Source organism: Podarcis liolepis, assembly GCF_965112155.1.
Source record: "Podarcis liolepis genome assembly, chromosome: 3".
Classification (NCBI taxonomy): domain Eukaryota; kingdom Metazoa; phylum Chordata; class Lepidosauria; order Squamata; family Lacertidae; genus Podarcis; species Podarcis liolepis.
The window spans coordinates 14,457,548-14,480,822 of NC_139557.1; the positions used below are offsets into that span (position 1 = coordinate 14,457,548).

Sequence of the window (23,275 nt, forward strand, 5' to 3'; positions counted from 1 at the left end):
TTCTGTTAGTAGGCATAATGTAATAAAGGCAGGGAGGGCTATTTATCACAACAAATTTTGAGGATTTCAGGATTCTTTTTATTATTTTAATATATTTCTTTGGTATTAAATCAGAAAAATGATAAATTACACCTGTCGAAGCCGTTTTTCCTTTTTGTTGGAAAATGATGTACAACCCAATTTTGCTGGTCATTTTGGCTTTTAACGATACATACATTCTTCCCTCTTTTAAATCTGTTGGCTCAGCTTTTAAAGAACAATACTGAAGTACTTCTTATTTCTTACATATGAAGTGTTTATAAATACTTCCTGCTATTGCAAACTTTAACCTTTTAACAATGCATTAGTTTGTCAGAGCAACTCAGTTGCTGTGATGTTCAAGCTCACTTCAGACAAGCCCTTCTCATTCTGATAGGGATTAAGTCACTGTGGTCGGTTGAGGATTAGGCTTTCATTATATATAACTTTGTTGAGAAGCATCATGTTTTTTAGAGACCACATCCAGGGGGCCCATTTTCAGTGCACAGCGTACATTAAATTGTGATTAATTTGAAAGGCTAAAAAATAATTAGTTTAATTTAAATGCCTGCCCATTGCTTAATTCATTCATATGCATATAATTTTCTTTCAGAATCAAGCACTACATGTTCCTTGAAATTGGTACTTATCTTTTATTATGCATAAGGGTTATTTATTTCTTCAGAGATTCTATAACAGTTTTTTAAAAAATATATATATCACAATTTTAGAAAGGATTAGACAAAAGAGCAAAAATATATATAGGGAGTATTTTAAGCAACAAGAGGCAACAAATGATTTGTGTTGCTGTCTTGTTTTGCATTATTTTAACAATTATTCCAGGCTTGCATATTTAGAAATATATTAGCCCAATTTGATTTTAAGGCTCAGTTATTTGAATTATAAATCATTATGTCCCTTCTAGCTGATCAGTCACGGAATAGCTTTGAATTCATTTACATAATGGAATGTGTTAGTGTTTCCTTTCTGTCAGTGTAGTCATGGTACTCCCTCATGCATCCTTTGTTGTTTCTCATAATTAACTTTAACACACACACACACACACACACACACACACACACACTCATGGTTATTTTGTGAAGGAACTGACCACAAAGTGTCTTTCAGGTATCCTGTGATTGCAGCTATTAAAGTCTTTCTTTTGGTTTAAGAGAAAACCCCTGCAAAAAGACTTCACAACATAAAACAGTCACTTGATAAGAAGTAATCAAGCAAGTTACCTGAAAGTCTCTACATGTAATTGTTAAAACAGCCTAGGAAGTAGATTATTTAAAATGGTCATCTTCAGCTGATGAAGACGCATCTAGACCTAAGCTGGCTTGGTTGCAGAAGCATTGCAGTAAACTATCATTTGGCAATTGAGAAAGAAGGGAAAATCTAGACAAATGTAGTAAAGATAAAAAATTATGGCCAAAGTCCATTGATGCAAGTGTGTTTAAACATGTTTACTTCTATACTGGATTGTGATTAAAATACAGGCAACTCTCAGTTTACGCTGGGGTTACATTCCGGGTATAGGGATTTTGGCGTAAAGCCAAAATCGTGTACAGTATAGTCAAAACACATTGGGTTCAATGGCAGGTGAAATTGCCACCTTTTATTATATGTTGTTGTTGTTTAGTCGTTTAGTCGTGTCCGACACTTCATGACCCCGTGGACCAGACCACGCCAGGCACTCCTGTCTTCCACTGCCTCCCGCAGTTTGGTCAAACTCATGCTGGTAGCTTCGAAAACACTATCCAACCATCTCGTCCTCTGTTTTCCCCTTCTCCTTGTGCCCTCCATCTTTCCCAACATCACGGTCTTTTCCAGGGAGTCTTCTCTTCTCATGAGGTGGCCAAAGTATTAGAGCCTCAGCTTCAGGATCTGTCCTTCCAGTGAGCACTCAGGGCCGATTTCCTTCAGAATGGAGAGGTTTGATCTTCTTGCAGTCCATGGGACTCTCAAGAGTCTCCTCCAGCACCATAATTCAAAAGCATCAATTTTTCAGTGATCAGCCTTCTTTATGGTCCAGCTTTATATATATTGCCAAATGTGTAGCTGAATGTGAACAAGTTAAATGCACATAAGTTGCGAGTTACCAGTAGTCAAAAATTTAAGAGGTTACAGATAGGATCAAGATGTGGGTCCTTGGTCCATTAAAAGCTGAAGATTGCTGATGTAAACTTTAGAGGCCATACCCAATGCTGTGGCTTCTCTGGTTCAGTGGACTTCCATGTAGCCAATGGAGCTGCCTTCCAATCATTTCCACCCACCTGCACACCCTCAAAATCAACTCCAAAGGGCTGGAGCATGCTCCAAAACAGTTTTTTGGGGATGCACAGGGGGGAGAAAAAACAGAAGTCTTGTTGCAGTAGTGGAGCTATGCACACAGAATGTTGCATGCGTGCCAAGAGTTTGACTTTTAAAATGTTAGGATTAAAGAAAACAAATTTTTAAATAGAGACCCCAATTTGAATAACTTCCAGGTTGCTTATATAATTTAAACTCTTTCCTTATACCCTCTCTTTAGTACTTTCAGCCAATAAGATAGATATATGTACACTAGTTTCATAGCTGTAAAAGTTTTGTTTGTTTCTGAAATAAAATACACTCTTCTTTATTAATTGAAAAGCTGACTGAGACTGAAGTGATTTTACCAGGGAGGACCTGGTTGGTGGCAGCGGATTAGTGGTGTACGGGTCAATAGTCCGTGAGACGACTGGGGGCTCCATATGAGCTCCACACTCACCTGTTGAGGATTAGTGACAAGGTTTACCTGGCACCCCATTCTCCCATCTGCTGTGAGAGACGACTGCTGTAAAAGATGAAAGAATTGGCCTTGAGATGTCCTGACAAGTATCATACATTTCCTACTTGTCTTCTAAAAAAATTAAGAACACTATGACTGTTGATAGTTTTAACAATTTCCCTGCTCTTCTGCTTAGTAATATTGTGTATTAATGATTATTTTCTTTGCATTTTTTAAAATAAAAACCCTAATTTTTGAAATCTGTATTTTCTAATACTCTGTAAAGCTATCGATATGGGGTCTCTGAAGACCATATGCATTAAAAAGTTAAGTTTTGTGTTATCGGCATATGAATTGCATACTGTTGTTTCCCTTAATTTCAAACACTTATATTCTCCTAAAAAAGCTTGTGAAAATAGATGCTGTGAAGTTCATGCTGCAGAATCATACGGTAGGTCTCTCGAATTAGCTTCAATATTTTAAAAGTTGTTAACATAAAATAATGAATGGTGTTGACTTTTTTTCATCTGTTCTTCATTTTTCCACCAGAGTAAACACTTTCCTTTCTTGGGTGTAAATGATAATTATGGTTTGAGTGACCTTAGGTGCAGAACCAGATTCTATACTGCACTCACACGCCTTCTCATGGTAGATCTAGGTAAGAAATTTTTCATTGTATTCCTTCACTCCCTTTCTGAAGTTAGAAAGGTCTTCCAAATACATTGTCTACTCTATGGTCTAATAATCAGTTCCTGGTAATATTGATATTTGTTTTTAAATCAAAAGAACACTAGGCCAGACATGTTATTAAAACATGTTATGACCACTTTGAGAACTAATTGTTTGGATGCAGGCATCCTCTTCCCACAGAAGGATTGTTTTCCTCATCATGTGCAAGAAAGGTGAAACTAAATTCAACATGGTTCTTCTGGTTGCATTAAAGTCTACATGACTGCTTGTGCCAGAATCAGGATGAAATTTGCTATAGAATGTACTAAAAAATACTCCTTCAAAATATTTGTAGAACATATTAGTGGCTATTTTCATTCCATTCAGGTTCCTTGGATCCAGTTCATTTTATTTACCTATGGGCTTTCGTTTCAAGGCTAATGTTTCTTACCAGGAAATAAGTCTTAGAAGAGTTAATTTCTGAATAAACGCATTTTAGATTGGTCAGCTAAATTATAAGAGTGTAATCTTTGGACATGGGACCTATCCCTGTTTCACTGAAGAACCTACTTTCTCTTCTAGGATTCTATGCCAGGAGCAAAAAGACAGATTTGGAATGTACTTTCTTTTTATTTCCACTGGCTTTAGATTGTCCCAAAGATGATTCAGTATTTTAGGTTAATGCTACTTTATTTCCAGACTTATAAGATTCCTCTGCAAAGTAAGAAGCTCCCTCGCCAGATTCAAACTAGAATAGGCAAAGTTCACCTGCAAACTATCTATACAGTCCTTAAAGTTATATTGCTATATCCTGGCACCCTGGAAATCCCTATTCTCATTGGGATTTTTTTATAAAAAGTTTAAAATGCTGTAGCATCTAGGGGAAGAAATAAACTGAAAGTGATCATTAACATCAGTGACTCAGATTATGTTTTAAAAATAGCTAGACTGAATAAAAATCACTATCTTGCTAATGCACCTCAGAAGATGGTGGATTACTCAGTTTCTGTGTGTGTGCTAAATGTGGACCCAACAAACCCCATAGCACAGTGCTGTCTAAGCTGAGAAGAAACTCTTCTTCGCTACCACTAATTGTAGCCTTTTAAATGGGTTCAATTACCTGTTTGGTCCAACTGGGCACAAAAATTGCACCTCTTTGCTATATTGTCTCCAAGCCTCAACAACCTTCTGTAATCCGTCCACCGAAGGAAGGTCTATTTAGGATTCGGAATGAGAGAACACTTAGCAGCTGTAGTAACTTCTTCAACTGGTCACCTATAGGCATAAGTAAAATTAATCTCCCAGAGCATTCTGTAAACCCATTGGAATTTTCAGTCTCCAAGTCTGGGCCATCCTTTGGCCTGTGCATCTCATCTCTCTTCTGCCTCCCATCAGAGACTGTATTATGACAATTTACACCATTTGTGATGTAATGATCTGATCATAAGGGTGACATCTACATCCCCCATCCTCAGGCTGCCTGTTTCCATGACAGCGTAATACAACACATACAACATAGTACCTGTCACACGTGTCAGTAACAATGACTTGATGTAGCTGAGTGTGTTATGAGGGGCATGTATTTTTGAGCTATAGCCTATGAGGTGGCCTCAGGATGAGATACCTGGATACGCCACATGAAACATGGGGCTTCAGCAGATCAAAAAGCCTTGGATCTCATTATAAGGTAAAGGTAAAGGGACCCCTGATCATTAGGTCCAGTCGTGGCCGACTCTGGGGTTGCGGCGCTCATCTTGCTTTATTGGCCGAGGGAGCTTCCGGGTCATGTGGCCAGCATGACTAAGCCGCTTCTGGCAAACCAGAGCAGCACACGGAAACGCCGTTTACCTTCCCGCCAGAGCAGTACCTATTTATCTACTTGCACTTTGACGTGCTTTTGAACTGCTAGGTTGGCAGGAGCAGGGACCAGCAACGGGAGCTCACCCCATCGTGGGGATTCGAACCGCCGACCTTCTGATCAACAACTCCTAGGCTCTGTGGTTTAACCCACAGCACCACCCGCGTACACACATTCAAATTTGATGGTGCAGAATGTATCCAAAGGGATGTATATTCTTTCAAAGAAGTGTGATCCTGTTTCATCAAATTCCATCCCATGTTTGATCAAGTGGAGTATTCCAGAGAGTCCTTGGGGGAATTCTGAAAGTGATGAGGAGAGGGATGTGTGCTAAAGCCAGTATATAGAAATCGAAAAGAAATAATAAGAAGACAGATAATTAGAATATTTAGACATCAGCAGTGTCGACTGGGAGAGTTATCATGTTATCTGGAATAATAGGCAGCTATAGTTTTTTATATGCTATCAAAATGCCCTGTGAGTTTTGTGTTCCCATTTCTTGCATAACAATGGAAAATCAGTGTTCAAGAGTACAATGCAACACAGTATGAGGGAAGCTGGATTTAACTGCAGATTAAATAATAGTGGCTGGGCAAAACCCTTTTCTGAAGCCTTGGTGTGGTGTTGCCATTTGCAGCAGGCAGTGCAGGAAATAATAGATTCAGGATTCAGACCTGGGGCGGATTGAGTGCCAGTTTGGGCCCCCGATCAGATTTGTGTGTGCATGCGCATAGCCCTACACACAGGCTTACCCTAGCTTAGCAACTGAGTAACTAACGCTAGTAGGGTCCTATGAGTGTCAGTCATCCCAAGAGCACTGCTCTGGAGTGGTCTCCTAGACTACATCTTGCTGTTAAGACGTGAAGTTGTGAAGAAATGTGGATTCAACATTAAAAGCTGTAACATTAAAAGCCCTGAGCAGATTGGGCGCAGGATACTTGAATAACCACCTGCACTCATGCCAACCTGTCCATTTACTGAAATCAGTGTTGGAAGACTTACTTAGGTGTCCACCTGTGAAGATGATTAGGTTGGTGGGCACCCTTAACAGAGCCTTTTCATTGGCTCGGCAACAATGGAACTCCATCGCTTTGTAGGCTTGGCACGCCTTTTGAAGATCTATCGCTTTTCAGTAGCCTTTAGCAAGTTTTGTATATTAGGAGTCCTTGTTGTAGGCCTCCTGGGCTCCATTTAACCCTTGCCTTTCTTCCTTTTTTCCCATAGGTGAAGATGAAGATGAATTTGAAAACTTCATGCTTCCCCTGACAGTTTCATTTGAAACTTTAGCTCAGATATTTAACAATAGTTTTAAACAAGAGGAAGCAAAGGTAAGTTGTTTTGAATAGAAGGGGGAAATCTTATTTCTCATAAACCAATAGGGAGATTGCGAGGGAAAGAGAGAGATGGGTGGGGAGACACCATCCAGCAAAAAAAATCACACTAAGGCCCATTGACTTAAATTGATGGAAATTAAGTGTGAAAGTAATTTTGCCCTTAAAATCAGAAAGATTCAGTTTGGCTGGTTGCCTTTTTCTCAGTTCTGCTTTAGTTTATGTGATGTTTCCCTTTGAAGGTCCATATGTGAACTCTTCGTTTTTAAGCCTCTGGGGATATGAATCTACTCTCCCCTACATGAAGGGGCAAGGCATGAGATTTGTTTCCAGAGCAAGCAGAGACTGACATAATGTGCAAACAAGTAGGAAGATTAGGTAGAAGTAGAATTGGTTCTCCGCTCGTTCCTCTCTTTTGATACCTCCCTGCCCCATCCCTGCATGCAAGGTGCCCTACTTCCTTATCTGTATCAATCCCCGTGTGGTGCTGAGCTTATTCCTAGGCTCTGGTGAATGCTGAAGTAGAAGAACAAAAGTCCTTGATAATCCTAAACTAGGAGAAGCAAAATTGCACCGTTGAATTTTCCCTGAGAATTTTGCATTACCAGTGAAACTAGACTGTTTGTGGAGTTTCCATCAATGAGCTAGAAACCCCACACCTAGTTCCCTTGTCTCTCCCTATGTCATTTCATAAGGGAAGTGTGTGATATGATGTCATCATATTGCGTACTTGCCTCCCTTGCCATCCTCCCCTGAGTGGCAGTGATGAAAACATGATGCCATCTCACACTTTTCCTTTAATTAGTGGGAGATAGGAAGTAGATATAGGGTTGCTGTTTTAGTGACAGCCTTATGATCAGCATTACATTTAGCTCCACTCTCTGTTTTTCAGTGGGTGATGCACAGCATTAGTCATACACAGTGGACTGAATGAAACCAATGGACTGAAGTTCATTGATATCAGTGACTCTGCTCTGAGCATGATTAATGTTGGATTTCACCCTGACTGCTCAATATCTTATACTTCTGGAATTTTGGCCTGTTGTTTATTAACTACTTTTATTTTTTTGTGTGGATGAGCTTTTCTGTTTCTTTATGTATTTATTTATTAGGTGTGTGTAGACCTACAAAGGTATAGGAATAAGCGGGAAGAAAACACTATATATTTAGAACATCTCTTCCAAACAAGAATTTAATATATAAATCAGGAGTTTATTAAATGGCTGGGCATATATGTATAAATAGGAACTGGTCTTGAAGTATTGCGTTCTTAAACCGAACAAAGTGATTAGGATAACTGATAGCTAAATAAGGTTTTTATGTGCCTGTGGGAGCCATATTAGGATTGATTTGACAAGTCAGTTCAGCTGTGGCAACAGTCATATTATCTAGCACAACATTATGTTTTATTAGTAAAATCCTTAAGTGTAGCAAGCTGTTTGTGTCAAAACAACAGTATATTTTAGAGGGTGGGGGGAGACTTGCTAAGTGGAACGAAGCACATTAGCATAGCATTACATTAAATAGATTGCCTTCTACTATTATGAACAAACAGTTAACCGTGCACTCTAGAGTGGCTATTTCAGCTACACTGTGTAATATTCGCAGAAGCTCTTATCAATAATTTTTCCTTAGCATTTTAAAATGTGGTGGGAAACTTCGTGGTGCCACTGCTGTTCTTCCCTCTCCTCGGCTCTTCCAGAAAACGCAAACGGATCTGGAGAATTGTATGCTCTCTCTCTATATATAGGTAGCAATCTTCTTTGGATGCTTCTGCCTGCCTTGACAAGGTTTTGGGAGGTAGCTCATGGAGATATTGATGGGAGTGGAGAAGCCCAGAAGCCCAGTTTATTTTTGTACAAACCCTTGTGTATGCTAAAATGTGGCCCTAAATAATAAGCATATGCTAAGCATGTTTGCTAAATGTTGTCTTTAATGTTGCTCCATGAGAAAATTACTACCTCAGTAAGCAGCTTTTTGAGAAAAATATGACAAGTGTTTTGATGCATCAGTGCCTTTAGTAACAGTAAATGCACTGTTTTGACTCAAAAAATACCGTATTTTTTGCTCTATAAGACTCACTTTTCCCCTCCTAAAAAGTAAGGGGAAATGTGTGTGCGTCTTATGGAGCGAATGCAGGCTACGCAGCTATCCCAGAAGCCAGAACAGCAAGAGGGATTGCTGCTTTCACTGCGCAGTGATCCCTCTTGCTGTTCTGGCTTCTGAGATTCAGAATAGTTTTTTTCTTGTTTTCCTCCTCCAAAAACTAGGTGCGTCTTGTGGTCTGGTGCGTCTTATAGAGCGAAAAATGCGGTAGCTGTTGCCACATACATTAAACTCTTCACTTGACTTGGCTGATCATTCAGAATAACGCATTGTTTGTTAGTTTGTTGAATTTATACCCTGCCCTTCTTCCTGAAGCAGCCCAGGGCGGCATTAGATACTACTACTACTATGTAAAGATTGTTGTTCCAGGGAGCAGTTTGAGGTTAGGAATCAGATTTGGAGTGGATTTTAAACGACCTTCATGAAAGATTGCAGCTTTCTGTCATTTGAGGACTTTATCAGTACTGAAACCATTTCGCTGTTGCACTGTCTTGTTTGATAGAGGAACGTTCTTACTGGTGGAAATTTTAATAGAGTTCCAGTGTTATATCCCTAAACTAGCAAGTTCTTAATGACCCTGGAAAGTGATTGCTTTGATTACACTTTAACGGTATTTGCAAATAAAATCACAAGTAATTAAGGGGAAATCTCCAGGCTTTTGAGCAACTTTGATGCATGATAACTGCCTGATTCAGCTCCATCTAGAGTAATGCTGTGTAGACAAGAGCTACTGAGATCAATAGCAACATAATGATAGTGGCAGAATTAAGTGAGTAACCTGAGAACTGTGCCTTCAGAATGCATGCAGCTGCCACAAGCCAGGGCCACACAGTGCACTCCTTGCTTCCGTCCTAAATGTTCATCAAAAGACGCCCTGCAGGAAAATGGAGTTAGATGCTCTTTATTGCTGATCGTGTCTCTTGCCACATTTATCAGGGAAATTGGATTAGCAGTTGGCAGCTGCAGGTAGACAAGGTTCTGCAGTGATTAAATATGAAGCTTGGCTGCATTTGTTGTGACAGACCTTTAGTAAATTCTACTGTAAGCACCATCTGTCTAATTTGTATAAAGGGAAACTTCATGCTCTAAGCCACTGCTAAGGAACTGAATTTGTTGCTTTATCATAAAGTAAACTTTCCCACTGAAATCTTTTTAAACGTAATTTATTAGATTATAGAGTTTTTTGGATTTTGTTTTGTTTTGTTTATTTGTTTGCTCATCCTGATGAATAAATAATACGTGGTAAAGTGCTTTCAGGTACTCTATTTGGAAGTACTGAAAAGGAAAATAATAATCTGTTCCGCTCTTCAATAAAATGCTTAGTATTCTTATCTGCAGGGAGGTGACACTGTTAAAATATCACTTAGAAAATGGCCTATGACTGCCAAGCTCATTTAATTTGTGGCTTCTACTAGGATTTTCTAATTGGCTTTTTATACATCTGAAACACGTAGTTGAAAAATAATTGCAGTGGGGCAGCTTACCCTTGTTGAAATACATTTGTAGTTGACAATCCTGTTCATAAAGCATATGTTCAGGTTTATTTTCCAGGAAGTGCTCACCAAATATGTGAGGACGTCATTAGCTGAGGATGGGGAAAAATCATAGTTACAAGATTAGTGCCTATTTCCTCACCACTGCTCTCTTAAAGAAGCCCCCGTATTAGCCCTGGAAATTTGGCTCAATAATATATCGACTTTCTATACTTAACCTCGTTGGTACTTTGATATTATTTATGACATGATTAGTTTGATAGGGGCAAATAAAGCAATGTGATCCGAGGAAGAGGAGTGGTTAAGTAGCATGGTGCTATCTATAGCTGGTTCACAGAAACTCGAAGCTGCTGAATTATTTAAAATCCTTGATTTTCAGCTTGCACACATTAAAAGTTTTCACACTAAGTGCCAAATGTTGCAAACAGCACTTTAACAGAATGATTTTGCTTTGATCCCTGTAGCAGTTCCTGAATAATTTATCACAGGTTATTGCCTTAATTCTGGAGAGGGATAGCGCAATAAAGGCAGATGAAAACACTCCAGTTGAAACACCTTGGGGCCTGCTCATTCCTCTGACATGGCCCTTTTGTTGGAACTATTTAGAGGTTATTAAGACGTGTCTGTAGAATTAAGAGTATGCTGTAAGGACGAAGACAGCCATCTTAATTCTAAAGACAAAGCACTATGACCCTTCACCTTTTCCCCGGCTGTTATTATATAGTAGAATTATGAGGGTAATATTATAGCTGCACCCAGAAGTGCAACTATAGTTAAAGGTCTGTCAGACTTCCCATTAGAAAACCCTGTTTTTGGGGTGTTTGAATGGGTTGTCTGTCTGGCTCCACTTGGAACAAGTTAGCAATGTGCTGCGCGGGCTGTCAAATTGCAATTTCGGTTTTGATGGGTCTTTTGCCCCCATGTTGCTCTTACTTTTAGAAAGCCGCGGAAATTTATTTTAAGAAATCGAGGGGAAATCAGCAACAGGCCTAGCGAAGTGGCTTTTAAAGCAGCCAGCCTGTTCTTTTATTTGTAGTTATGAGAAATGCAGTAATTATTTCAAAATGGAAATGTGCTTATTCATCTGAGTTCTGGCTACCAAAATTCTCTCTGCACATTTTCGCATTCAGTCCTTTGCGTAATAACTACATTGTTCGACAGTGGTTACTATGCATCCCAGGAATGAATGTATCTCAGTGTTACATGTGTTGTGATCCTTCAGTAACCTTATGTTCCTCAGATTAGATGCCAGCCATTTGAGGTTCTTTGAGGATATAAACAAATAAGCATTTTAATTTTTTTTAAAAAAACAGTTGCTTATTCCTGTTTCTACCTCCCTTAATATCACACATATCTGGCAACAAGAAAATAAATCATGCAATGTGACTACTGTTAGAGGCCTCTTCTGAATTTTTCTTCAGACCATGCCACCTTAAATCTATACTTTTAGATAGATTCATCTTACTGAAATCTGAAAATAATGAATCTACACCTGCTTTGAGAGCCTAACATGGACTAGTAAGTTGATTATTGGTCTCACAATGAATTAATGAATGAATTTGGTGGCCTTAACATCCTTTTAGTGTCAGCATGTGATCACATAAATGTTTGGGGCATCTGTTCAATTTGAGCATTTGTTTTTACCATTTGGAATAAGTAGGATCTTCTGGCTAGTGAGACTTGAACCTCAGTGGAACTTAATGAATTATCATTCATGATTCTCCCTGCTTAGACTTACAGTGTATGGTGTGTTCTCCACGCTCGTTGTTTTAAAGAACGAATGATGACCCAATGAAACACATAGTTCTCACATTCTTTTTCTTTCATATCATATGTGATTGGTATTTTTCACACTTATTCATAACTAAATTTATAGTCCCTATTATTATCACAGAATCTTTGTACAGAGTGTGTATATACAGAGGGGAACCTGAGGGTGATGGATAGGTTGGAAGCATCTTGGTGCTTCCTGCAGTCCAAGATGTGTTGCGATCCCTAGCAGTGAAGATTAAACCAGCCATTGAAAGGAGAGGTGGACTGGTTTCACCTTCTCTGAACTGTCCCGGATTGACTTTGTTGCATGGATTTTGATGTGAGTCATTAGGGACTAAACTAACCTCCAAAGGCAGTAGACTCTCCTTTTTAATGGAAGCTGGATGGTCATCTGTCAGGGATTTGTCGGGTGTGATTCCTACATCGCAGGGAGTTGAACTAGATGACCCTTCCAACTCTACAAAACTGTGATTTCTGTGATCTCTGTAGCCATGCACTGTGTAGCTTTAGGTCAGGCTTCCTCAACCTTGGCCCTCCAAATGTTTTGAGACTACAGTTCCCATCATCCCTGACCACTGGTCCTGCTAGCTAGGGATCATGGGAGTTGTAGGCCAAAAACATCTGGAGGGCCGAGGTTGAGGAAGCCTGCTTTAGGTAATGGCTTACAGTAGACTTTGCTACTGTAAGTTATATACATTTGCCATTGGAAATTATGAACATTTATAAGGGGAAGCAGGCTTCATCTGGAAATCATAAGTAAATGAGCTAATAGAAGAAAAAGGATTTTGAGAAATGACTTGGGTAGTTGGAATTATTCATACTGTCACACTGTATTGAATGACAGGCAGTACATCAACGTAGTCTTGGTCATAGAAAAGTTTCTGTGACAAGGTCCATTCTGAGGTCTCATTGTAAGTCTAGTCCCAGAAAGAGAATTGTAACATAACCAGGTCCTGTCCAAGCCATTTAATTGTAAAGTGCCCTTTCCCCCTCCTGACACACTAAGTCTCATCCCAGATTCTAAGCTCAGTGAGTTATATTCTCCCAAGTTGCCTATTCAGAATATTGGCTGTGTTACTTATGCTCAGTGCATTTTGTCAGAAATGTAAAGAATTTTGGACTGAATTAGGTCAAGGGAGTGAGGGGACCTCACAGTGATGTTGATAGAAACACAAGTAATACAAAACAGTCGTGTGTTCAGTGGTATAGTGCTAAATTTTGAACTGATGGATCCCCATAGCCCAAACCCCAAGGGGAGGGAGAGAAAGACAAAGAGAAAGAGAAAGAAATGGCTTTGAAGACATGGGTTCCCGTCCCTGATCATCCATGAAGTTCACAGATGACCTGGGACCAGTCACTGTCTCAGCCTAGCCTGCCATACCCCACTGCGCTCCAAGACTCTAGCAAATGTTGTTATCACTTCAGAGCCCATTGCTGTGCTCATCCACATTCTCCCTTCCTACACCATTGCTGTGTCCCTGGGCTCTGTGCTAAAAACAAACATAAAATATATTTGACAAAATAAACTGGATTTTCCTGTATAAGTTATGCAGATTAAAAACATTTACACTTGTTTCTTTGCTTTGTGTTATTGTTTCTAGTTCTAATCATGGGGAAGGGCAGGTTTCCGTGTAGAGTATTGCAGATCTGGGCCATCATTGCTGGATAGCCTACCATTGCTGCCCACTAGGGTGGTTTGCTGTAAAACTATTTCCACAAGAAGAAAAAAGGCAAATATAAATCAAAGGCGAGGGATGCGGGTGGCGCTGTGGGTTAAACCACAGAGCCTAGGGCTTGCCGATCAGAAGGTCAGCGGTTTGAATCCCCGTGACGGGGTGAGCTCCCATTGCTCGGTCCCTGCTCCTGCCAACCTAGCAGTTCGAAAGCACAAAGTGCAAGTAGATAAATAGGTACCGCTCTGGCGGGAAGGTAAACGGCATTTCCGTGCGCTGCTCTGGTTCTCCAGAAGTGGTTTAGTCATGTTGGCCACATGACCCGGAAACTGTACACCAGCTCCCTCAGCCAATAAAGCGAGATGAGGGCCTCAACCCCAGAGTCGTCCGCGACTGGACCTAATGGTCAGGGGTCCCTTTACCTTTATAAATCAAAGGACAGGGTTCAATTACCTGGTTCTGTTAGTGAAAACCAGCGTAAGGACTTCAGCTACTGCAATCAAACTATCTCCATCATCCCCCCCTGTGCCTCCTCCAAGTCTGCTGGGGGGGGGGGGGTCATCAGGAGAACTCCCAGAACAGCACATGGCGGAAGGGCAGATTGTTCCCTTCAGCAATTGTTCCTTAGACCAATGTTCAGTTTCACTCAAGGTTCCCATGGATTACATCTTCATATATTCCCAAAACAATGGTGCAAAAAAATGGACACTAACTCATGCTAATTTATAACTTCTTTACTAGGAGTCTGCATTGGTTCTGTGTGTACCCCGAATTCCTAGATGAATTGGGGACATTCAGGGAAGGGTCCCACATTCCTGAGTAGAATCGCACCATTAACAAGGCATCTTAGGGACTCCCCAAGTTTTCGAGCTGCCCTACAGCGTTACCTGTCCAAAAATATAAAATAAAAATGCACGACTTTTCGAGTTCCAGTAGTAGATAGGTAGCCGTGTTGGTCTGCCATAGTCAAAATAAAAAAATTCCTTCCAGTAGCACCTTAAAGACCAACTAAGTTAGTTCTTGGTATGAGCTTTCGTGTGCATGCACACTTCTTCAGATACACTGAAACAGAAGTTGCCAGATCCTTCTATATAGTGAGAAGGTGGGGAGGGGTGTTACTCAGAAGGGTGGTGGGAATGGGAGATAGGCAGATAGCTGGGAGAGCCTGTTGACGAACGACTGCAATAGGTCTTACAGGAAAAGGCAAGGGGTGAGAAGGTGAGAAATGGTATAGTCATGTATAGTGAGATAAGAATCCAATGTCTTTGTTCAGCCCAGGTTTTTCCATTGTTTTAAGTTTGGTAATGAGTTGTAATTCAGCAGCTTCTCTTTCCAGTCTGTTTCTGAAATTCCTTTGTAGTAAAACAGCTACTTTGAGATCTTGTATAGAATGTCCTGGAATGTCCACACTCCAGTGTTTTACTACAAAGGAATTTCAGAAACAGACTGGAAAGAGAAGCTGCTGAATTACACCTTCTCACCCCTTGCCTTTTCCTGTAAGACCTATTGCAGTCGTTAAGAGTCGTCAACAGGCTCTCCCAGCTATCTGCCTATCTCCCATTCCCACCACCCTTCTGAGTAACACCCCTCCCCACCTTCTCACTATATAGAAGGATCTGGCAACTTCTGTTTCAGTGTATCTGAAGAAGTGTGCATGCACACGAAAGCTCATACCAAGAACTAACTTAGTTGGTCTTTAAGGTGCTACTGGAAGGAATTTTTTTATTTTGACTTTTCGAGTTGTTTTCTGTTAAAAGAAGGTGAAATGGGGAACTTTGCTCCTTTTTCATCCTTGTTAGTTTGGGTCCATACATTGTCAGCGTGGGTGATACAGGCTGGATAGATGCTATGTTGCGAATTCAGTAGGGTGGCTGAATATCATTGATGCCTCAAATTAGCCCTGTCTTGCAGTAAACATAATTCCAGCAAACTATATTTCTTATGATAAACCCATCTGATTAACCTTCAGACCAAAGAATTCCTATTCAGAGTAAGTCTGATTAACATTATCATTTTAGAGCTGACTATATGCAGATGGCAATGTCAACCCCCATTTTTTGCGGAGTCTAAAAATGGCATAGCTTATTTATTTACCTAAAAGCACCACTTTCCTCTCCTAGAGAGAGGACAGCCATGTACACTTGAAGTCTACATATGATTTTAGGAATTGTCTTTTAAACAATTTCAGCAGCTGTTGAATCTGTTTTTATAAAGAGGATGCGTGGGCCAATCTTTAAAAACAAACATTTTATTCTAATAAATGTTTTCAATGAATTGCATGTTGATACACACACACACACACACACTCTCAATAATGAATATACTGAATAATAATTATGGAAATATATATTCATACTCCATGCTTAGCATCTATTCTTGTTTCAAACATAAAACTGAACAGCTAAATAAATTTTGCTCAGACTATTTCTGAGGGATAACCAAGTTAGAACAAGTGACATCAGTGCAGATCCCCATGCCTAGTTTAAAAAGAGAAAAACGAAAAATGAAAGTGGGAATATAATAGAAGTTACTTTCTGTTTAATGTGTCTTCTGGGCTTTAATTTATTATATGATCTCATATCTACCATTTCAAGCTGAATACATTTTATTATTTCTATTGATAAGCTTATCGTTGCGCAAAAAGCACTTGCTTAGTATTAATATTTGAGTTGGAGACTTAGAAGCCCTAGGTTTTTTTTAAAAAGAAAAAAAAGACGTTTACGCTAATGAATTAAAATCAGATATTGTGCTCATTATTGGCTGATCATGACTCCATCTGCTCTGTGCTAACGTGAAAATCAATTACTGTGTCTCTTTCCCACTGACAGCGTATGTTGATCGGACTGGCGAGAGATCTTCGAGGGATTGCCTTTGCTCTGAACACAAAGACCAGCTACACCATGCTGTTTGACTGGATGTATCCTTATTACGCTATGACAATGCCGGCTCTGTGCACAGAGGGATACCAGGTCCCTTGCATTAGTTTAATAGTGTGGCACAGTGGGGAAGAGGAAACAAAGCTAAATGAACTAATGCGTAATCAGCTAAAATTACAGTACAGTTGCAATCATACCATTAACCGAGAGGGCAACATTTGGAGAGAGACCACAAAGAGGTCACTTTTGGCAGAGCGGGGGTTGTGCCACACTAATCCCTAATTATTCTCCTACTCTATTGTTAGCCTGCAATACTTAGATTAATTTAAAGCCCTTTAATTTACAGTGTGATGTACCTCTGCTATCGGGGCTCCTTTCTGATTTCTTTTTATTATCATCATAATCCACCCATTGAAGAAATTGTATTTAGTATATTTTAGTCATTACTGTGTAAGTAACTATGAGATCTCTGATGTGACATTATGCATGCTGTAGGATTTCCATTATTTGAGTCTTCTCTTACGCTGTGCTGGGAAACCAAAATTACCGTATTTTTTGCACCATAACACTCACTTTTTTCCTCTTAAAAAGTAAGGGGAAATGTCTGTGCATGTTATGGAGGGAATGCCTACGGGTGGCATGCCTACGGATTTTCCTCCTCTAAAAACTACGTGCGTCTTATGGTCTGGTGCGTGTTATAGAGCGAAAAATACGGTACTTTTTCTGCAGATATTGGATGCTCACTTGTGGGTTTGAAAGGGTGGGGTGAGCAAGTTAAGCAACTTGAATTATTAGGGGATTTAAGGGTCTGAAGCCTACAAAGCCAAGGGCCTTTCTGGACTTTTATAACCTGCCCACCTTAGGTAGTGGCACCCGCCCTGTGGAATGCCCTCCCAACAGATGTCAAGGAAATAAACAACTATCTGACTTTAAGAAGACATCTGAAGGCATCCCTGTTTAGGGAAGTTTGTAATGTTTGGTGCTGTATTGTGTTTTTAATATTCTGCTGAGAGCCGCCCAGAGTGGCCGGGAAAACCCAGCCTGATGGGCGGGGTATTTTTATCATTATTATTATTATTATATCACCATCATCAGGTGCACAGTATATAAAGTCAACTCAAACACTTTAGGGCTTTAGCAATTTTAAGATGTTCCAGTTGCAGGTTTTCTTAAGTAATATTTAAACTTGTTTTTGTGTTTCTCCTGCCTATATAGAAAAGTGGTTTGGGTGTTTTTAGAAAGAAAGAAAGAAAAAGGACACCTCACTCTAAAAATAGGATTTATTTATTTTATTTTTACATTTTTTGATTCCCTATATGTAAAAAAAAAAAAAATCCAAGCAGTATGCAGATTAAAACCTAGGAATATTAAAACTGTATCAAAATGATTCAGCAGCAAGTAGAATAAAAGGAAGAGAGCAAAAGATGAAGCAGCCATCATCAGTCATATGCATGCATTTTCTAGAGAGCCCAGCTTCCATTTCAGATGAGCAACATTTTTAAAAGATTCAAAAGTGGTCTTAAAATTGCTAGTGGTGACCCCCTTAGATATCCTCTTCAGATTTGAGGAAACCACTCTGATTTTACTTCTGTCCACTAGATGGCAAAGATGAACAGAATTCATAACATCTTTGACTTGGTCTTTAACCTGGGAATTATTATGTTTTATATATTATAACAGTTCTTGGGTAATGTTTAGAAGCGAATAGCCCAGCAAGCAGAATAGTAACATTATCCTGTAAAATAGGATTGTTTGTAGCAGGCTTGCTTATACTAATTGGGTTTCTGTAACAAATCAGGCTCCTTGGAAAAAGGCCAAAGGCTTTTCATAATTGTATTGACAAGAAAATGAATATGATAAATGGTGTTCATTCAGTTGAGAAAAGATTTATAGTTTTTCCCTCTGGGCAAAGGATGAAGAGCAAATATGTGCAATAATAGAAAAATCTGTTACAAAGTTGTTATTTGATCTCTCATAAGGCTTTATTAAAATATCTCCAAATATTTTAAAGACATTTCTGGTGGTAAGGTATATAGGCTGTTCTTGAAGTATTGAGAGGGAAGGTGCATGGAACTAAAAATATCATGAATATGAAAGTCATTCGTTTCTTTTAAAATATTGATATGTCAAACTGTCAGTGATTCAAGTGTTATATTTTGGAAGTTGGTTTTCCTTGTATATTCAGCAATACAGCATATTAGGTGTGCAGGGTACTTTTGAATATACAGGAACAATATTTTCTAAGACCATGCGCCCTTAAGCATAAAATCAGAATGCATTCTCATTAACATAGTTTTAGTAGTCATGTGGTTCTAACACTTACTTGTCTCAAGAAACTACATACTTTGATCATGTTATATGACCTATTTTGTGATAATCCTGAAGAAATAGGTCCTATAACATGATCAAAGTATGTAGTTTCTTGAGATAAGTAAATATTAGAACCACATGACTATTGAAAACTCTGTTAATGAGACTGCATTCTGATTTTAATCATTTGAATGAGTTTGTGTTAGACACTGCTTTGAGAAGTGTAGCATATCTTTTAATGTAAATTTGATTCTAGTGTACATTTGATTGGTTATATATTGATGTCTGCAGATCAAAATTTAGTGGAGGAGGGGAAATTCAAGTCTTATCAATTTGTCCATAATTATCCATTTGTCCTAAGACTTCAATTTCCCCCTCTTCCACAAAATGCTTGCCTGAAACTCCTGGCCAGACTTTGTGAGATGAGATTTTTGTCCATAGGCACGTTATAAAGTGCAAGACATCCCTCCAGACCATGTAGACCCTACTTCTGAAAATCCAACTTCCAAGGGTTCAAACCCATAGGTTTTGGCTTTTGGCAGCGATCTTTTGCTCCATCACTTGTTAGGTTTTGCCAGCTCAGCTAAGCTGAGACTGCCCAAAGGAGCAATCTTTTTAGAATAACAGTCACAACAGGTGCCACTCTGACCAATGGACATCCCATTGCCAGAAGCCTTCGAGTGCACCCAGGCCCATCACATTTGGCTTCCAAGTTGACAGGTTACTGCATTCACATTATGACCAACAGTGTTGCAACAAAAGCCTACATCACCAGACAGGGAGCCTGTGCTCAAAATCCCTGAAGAAGGAGGCAACCTCCTGTTTGCTTAAGGAGAGAGTCATCAGGGCAGAATCAAGTAGACTGGCTCAGCTGCCAGTCAGGACCCTCCCTAAAACAGGAGATATTGCAGCAATCTAATATCTACTGAGAGACGCGGGTGGCGCTGTGGGTTAAACCACAGAGCTTAGGACTTGCCGATCAGAAGGTCAGCAGTTCGATTCCCTGCAACGGGGTGAGCTCCTGTTGTTCAGTCCCAGCTCCTGCCAACCTAGTAGTTCAAAAGCACATCAAAGTGCAAGTAGACATATACTTCCGCCACTCCGGCGGAAAGGTAAACAGTGTTTCCGTGCGCTGCTCTGCTTCACCAGAAGCTGCTTAGTTATGCTTGGCTCCCTCGGCCAATAAAGCGAGATGAGCTCTGCAACCCCAGAGTTGGTCACGACTGGACCTAATGGTCAGGGGTCCCTTTACATAATATCTACTGAATGTTCAGAAACTCCACTAAAATTTATTTATTTTTGCTAAGAAAACAGAACATCCAAGTTATCAATGAAGGAAAGCAGATATTAAAAAAAGTTGAATGAACGGTCTATGAAGTTCCTTCTGTCACTATACTAGGCACCCATGAAATCAAGGATGCCAGAAGCCATTCTTCCTTTGGGTTTCCATCACCTAAACCTTATTTCCAAATACCTACTGCTAGAGCTCCTCAGTTTTGATTGAACTGGCTAGCCATATCAGGATATTTGCAGAGTTTTTACAGCGGAAGTTATCAGAGCATTTTGCTCTGATGGCTTTCCATTTAGGACTAGGAGCATTGATATATTGATTGATATCCTTGTTTTTCTTCCTTTGTAGCTACATAGGGGTTTTTTATTAGTGTTGTCTGTTCTTAAACTATTCCTCTAACTTTAGCATGGTTGATTCTTTCATTAAATTTGCCTCTGCTGCTCTTGGGCTGCCAGAGGTTCGAGCCGTCAGCAAGATCTTTGATTCTCTAGTGATTGATATGGCTACAAAACAAAATCTTCAGTTAGTGCACATTAAGATTGTTTTTTGAAGCAATTTGGCTTGGTTTCAGAGATAATTTATAGCAGCTAAAGAATAGACCTCAAACCTTAGTCATGTTTTTAAAAGTAAGTATTGAAATGAAGCTGTGTGTGATGAGCATCTTTTATTAAGAATTTTATCTTTAACTTACGTTATGAAAGATACCCGTCATACCTCCCTATTCTTCAAAGAGCTATTGAGCTGTGGTATCGTGAACCAGCATGTACTACTCCTATTTTGAAGCTCATGGCTGAGATGATGCAAAACAGGTAGAATTAATCATAGGCTTGCTCAACTGTCCTGATAAACTTTAGAGATTGTATTACGTTTTCAGACTTGGGATATGCAACTACCATTGCCATGCTTTGGAATTCCTTCAAAACAAACTTTATTTTGCATTTGTGAAAATCACATCTGAGATTCCTCTGGGGTCTTTCTTCAAAATGATGTTGACGTTGAAAGGTCACACCTTAAGGCCATGTTCACACAAACAATTGCAGTCCTTGAAGTTCTTGTGCAATGTTGTTGTTGTTGTTGTTTAGTCGTTTAGTCGTGTCCGACTCTTCGTGACCCCATGGACCAGATCACGCCAGGTACTCCTGTCTTCCACTGCCTCTCACAGTTTGGTCAAACTCATGCTAGTAGCTTCAAGAACACTGTTCAACCATCTCATCCTCTGTCGTCCCCTTCTCCTTGTGCCCTCCATCTTTCCCAACATCAGGGTCATTTCCAGGGAGTCTTCTCTTCTCATGAGGTGGCCAAAGTATTGGAGTCTCAGCTTCAGGATCTGTCCTTCTAATGAGCACTCAGGGCTGATTTCCTTCAGAATGGATAGGGTTGATCTTCTTGCAGTCCATGGGACTCTCAAGAGTCTCCTCCAGCACAATACAGTCCTGCGAATATTTTGCTCAGCGGTGAATCCCATTAAGTTCAATGGGACTTACTCAGACTGGGTCCTGTGCACACTGACTTGAGAATCAGCCTCATTGAACACAGTGGGACTTGCTTCTGAATAAATATGCATGGGATTGCTCTGCAACAGGGGTCGGCAAGGCTTAAGCAGCCTGAACTGCTTCACTCCCCCGAAGATCTCTCCGCTGGCCTTTCCGGTGTGGAGGAGGTGCATGCATGTGTTCGCACATGCGCAGATGCTATTTTTGGCGCGGAGGAGGTGCCTGCAGCTTCCTATTGGCTGCAGGAGCTTCCTGCATCCGAAAGGAAGACCCTCGCTGCAGAAGTGAGTCCCCGAGCCGCGAAGTGCCGGTTTAGTGCAGTGCGCGGGGACTTGCTGAGTGGGCAGCAGGGTTCGGGGGCGGCTCGGGGGGCGGTTAAACGACCCCCGCGCGCTGTATCCAGCCCCCGGGCCTTAGGCTGCCGACCTCTGCTCTACAAGTTGATCATTGTCAGGACTGCTGACAAATAGGTAGAAGGGGTAGGATTTGGGGCCCAGCAGGGCCCCCAGACACTTAGCTTTCATTTTTTAGAAAGAGTAAGTCAGTTGGACATTTGAGTACAAAACTCAAAGCAGCTCTAAAGCTTTTGCACTCAGCAAGCAGCACCATTGCTAAGGACGCTTAGTGCTAAGCAACCAGAGGAAGGGATGTTGACGCCCCCCACCTGAGACTTAGAAGGTTCCCCTTCCAGTATGGGGGGCGGGGAACCACCTCAAGTAGGATGGAGGAGGATACAGGGGAATGTTTCTTAAAGCACTTAATTTGTGTCCACATCATTTCACTCGCCAAGTGATGTGCCACTTGTACAGAAAAAATCATTGATGGTTGGCTCATGCAACCACTTCTAGTTTGTTTGTTTCATCACTGGGCTGCTGTTTATTAATATACTGTAAACATCATTACCCTGGCCTGAGGTGTGTGTGTTTTTAGGACCCACCCAATTCCTATGGCTATGAACTGTTTTTAACTGTTATTAACACTTAATTTTAAAGTGTTGTGACCTGCCCTGGGACCTGTTGGTAAAGGGTATGTAATGTAATAATGATTATGATGATACCAAAATACCAAATGAATCAACAAATACAAGCAAATAATAATTAAACACCTTTCAGCTGCAACAAGTTAATATTCCTATGGACTATACTATAACACAAACATACGTTTATCAATTTCTGCAAAATGTTTTGTATGCATATGTTTTGCTGAGAGTTGTGAAACCGCACAAATTTGTTGCTTGTTCTATATTTGGAGCCTGATCTTTCATCCAGGAACTCAGGGCTGTGTCCACTGTCTTCCCCTTTCCCCTTTTACCTTCACAACAGCCATGTGAGGTGGGCTAGGCTGAGAGTTGGACAATCTTAACATTTATTTATCTATATCACATGTCTCTAAAAATTAGTAATGCTGAGACATTAGAGAAAGTTTTTGGAGACATGTTTATAAATACTGACAATGCAAAGAGGTGCTAGTAGATTAAATCTTCAAAGGAGGAAGCTCATTGAACTACTTTGCATATTCATGGTATTCAGCTACCTATTGGTATGCAGAAAGTCTGTATTGTTCCCTTTAGAGAACATCATCAGGGATGGGTTTGCCTTTTCTGGAGTTGTGTATTGAATTAGGTTTTACAGG

The 23,275-nt window shown here is 40.1% G+C and overlaps 1 protein-coding gene across 5 annotated transcripts in view; it reads left to right on the forward strand.

Moving 5' to 3' along the window:
- RANBP17 (RAN binding protein 17) overlaps nucleotides 1–23,275 on the forward strand; it is a 179,188-nt gene that overhangs the window by 108,648 nt on the left and 47,265 nt on the right. For all 5 annotated transcript variants that reach the window (XM_083493750.1, XM_083493747.1, XM_083493749.1 and 2 more), the window contains 5 exons: nucleotides 3,158–3,221; nucleotides 3,320–3,428; nucleotides 6,522–6,625; nucleotides 16,502–16,590; nucleotides 20,852–20,959. In XM_083493750.1, coding sequence (XP_083349876.1) covers nucleotides 3,158–3,221; nucleotides 3,320–3,428; nucleotides 6,522–6,625; nucleotides 16,502–16,590; nucleotides 20,852–20,959 — 474 coding nt within the window. The remainder of the gene's footprint in view (nucleotides 1–3,157; nucleotides 3,222–3,319; nucleotides 3,429–6,521; nucleotides 6,626–16,501; nucleotides 16,591–20,851; nucleotides 20,960–23,275) is intronic.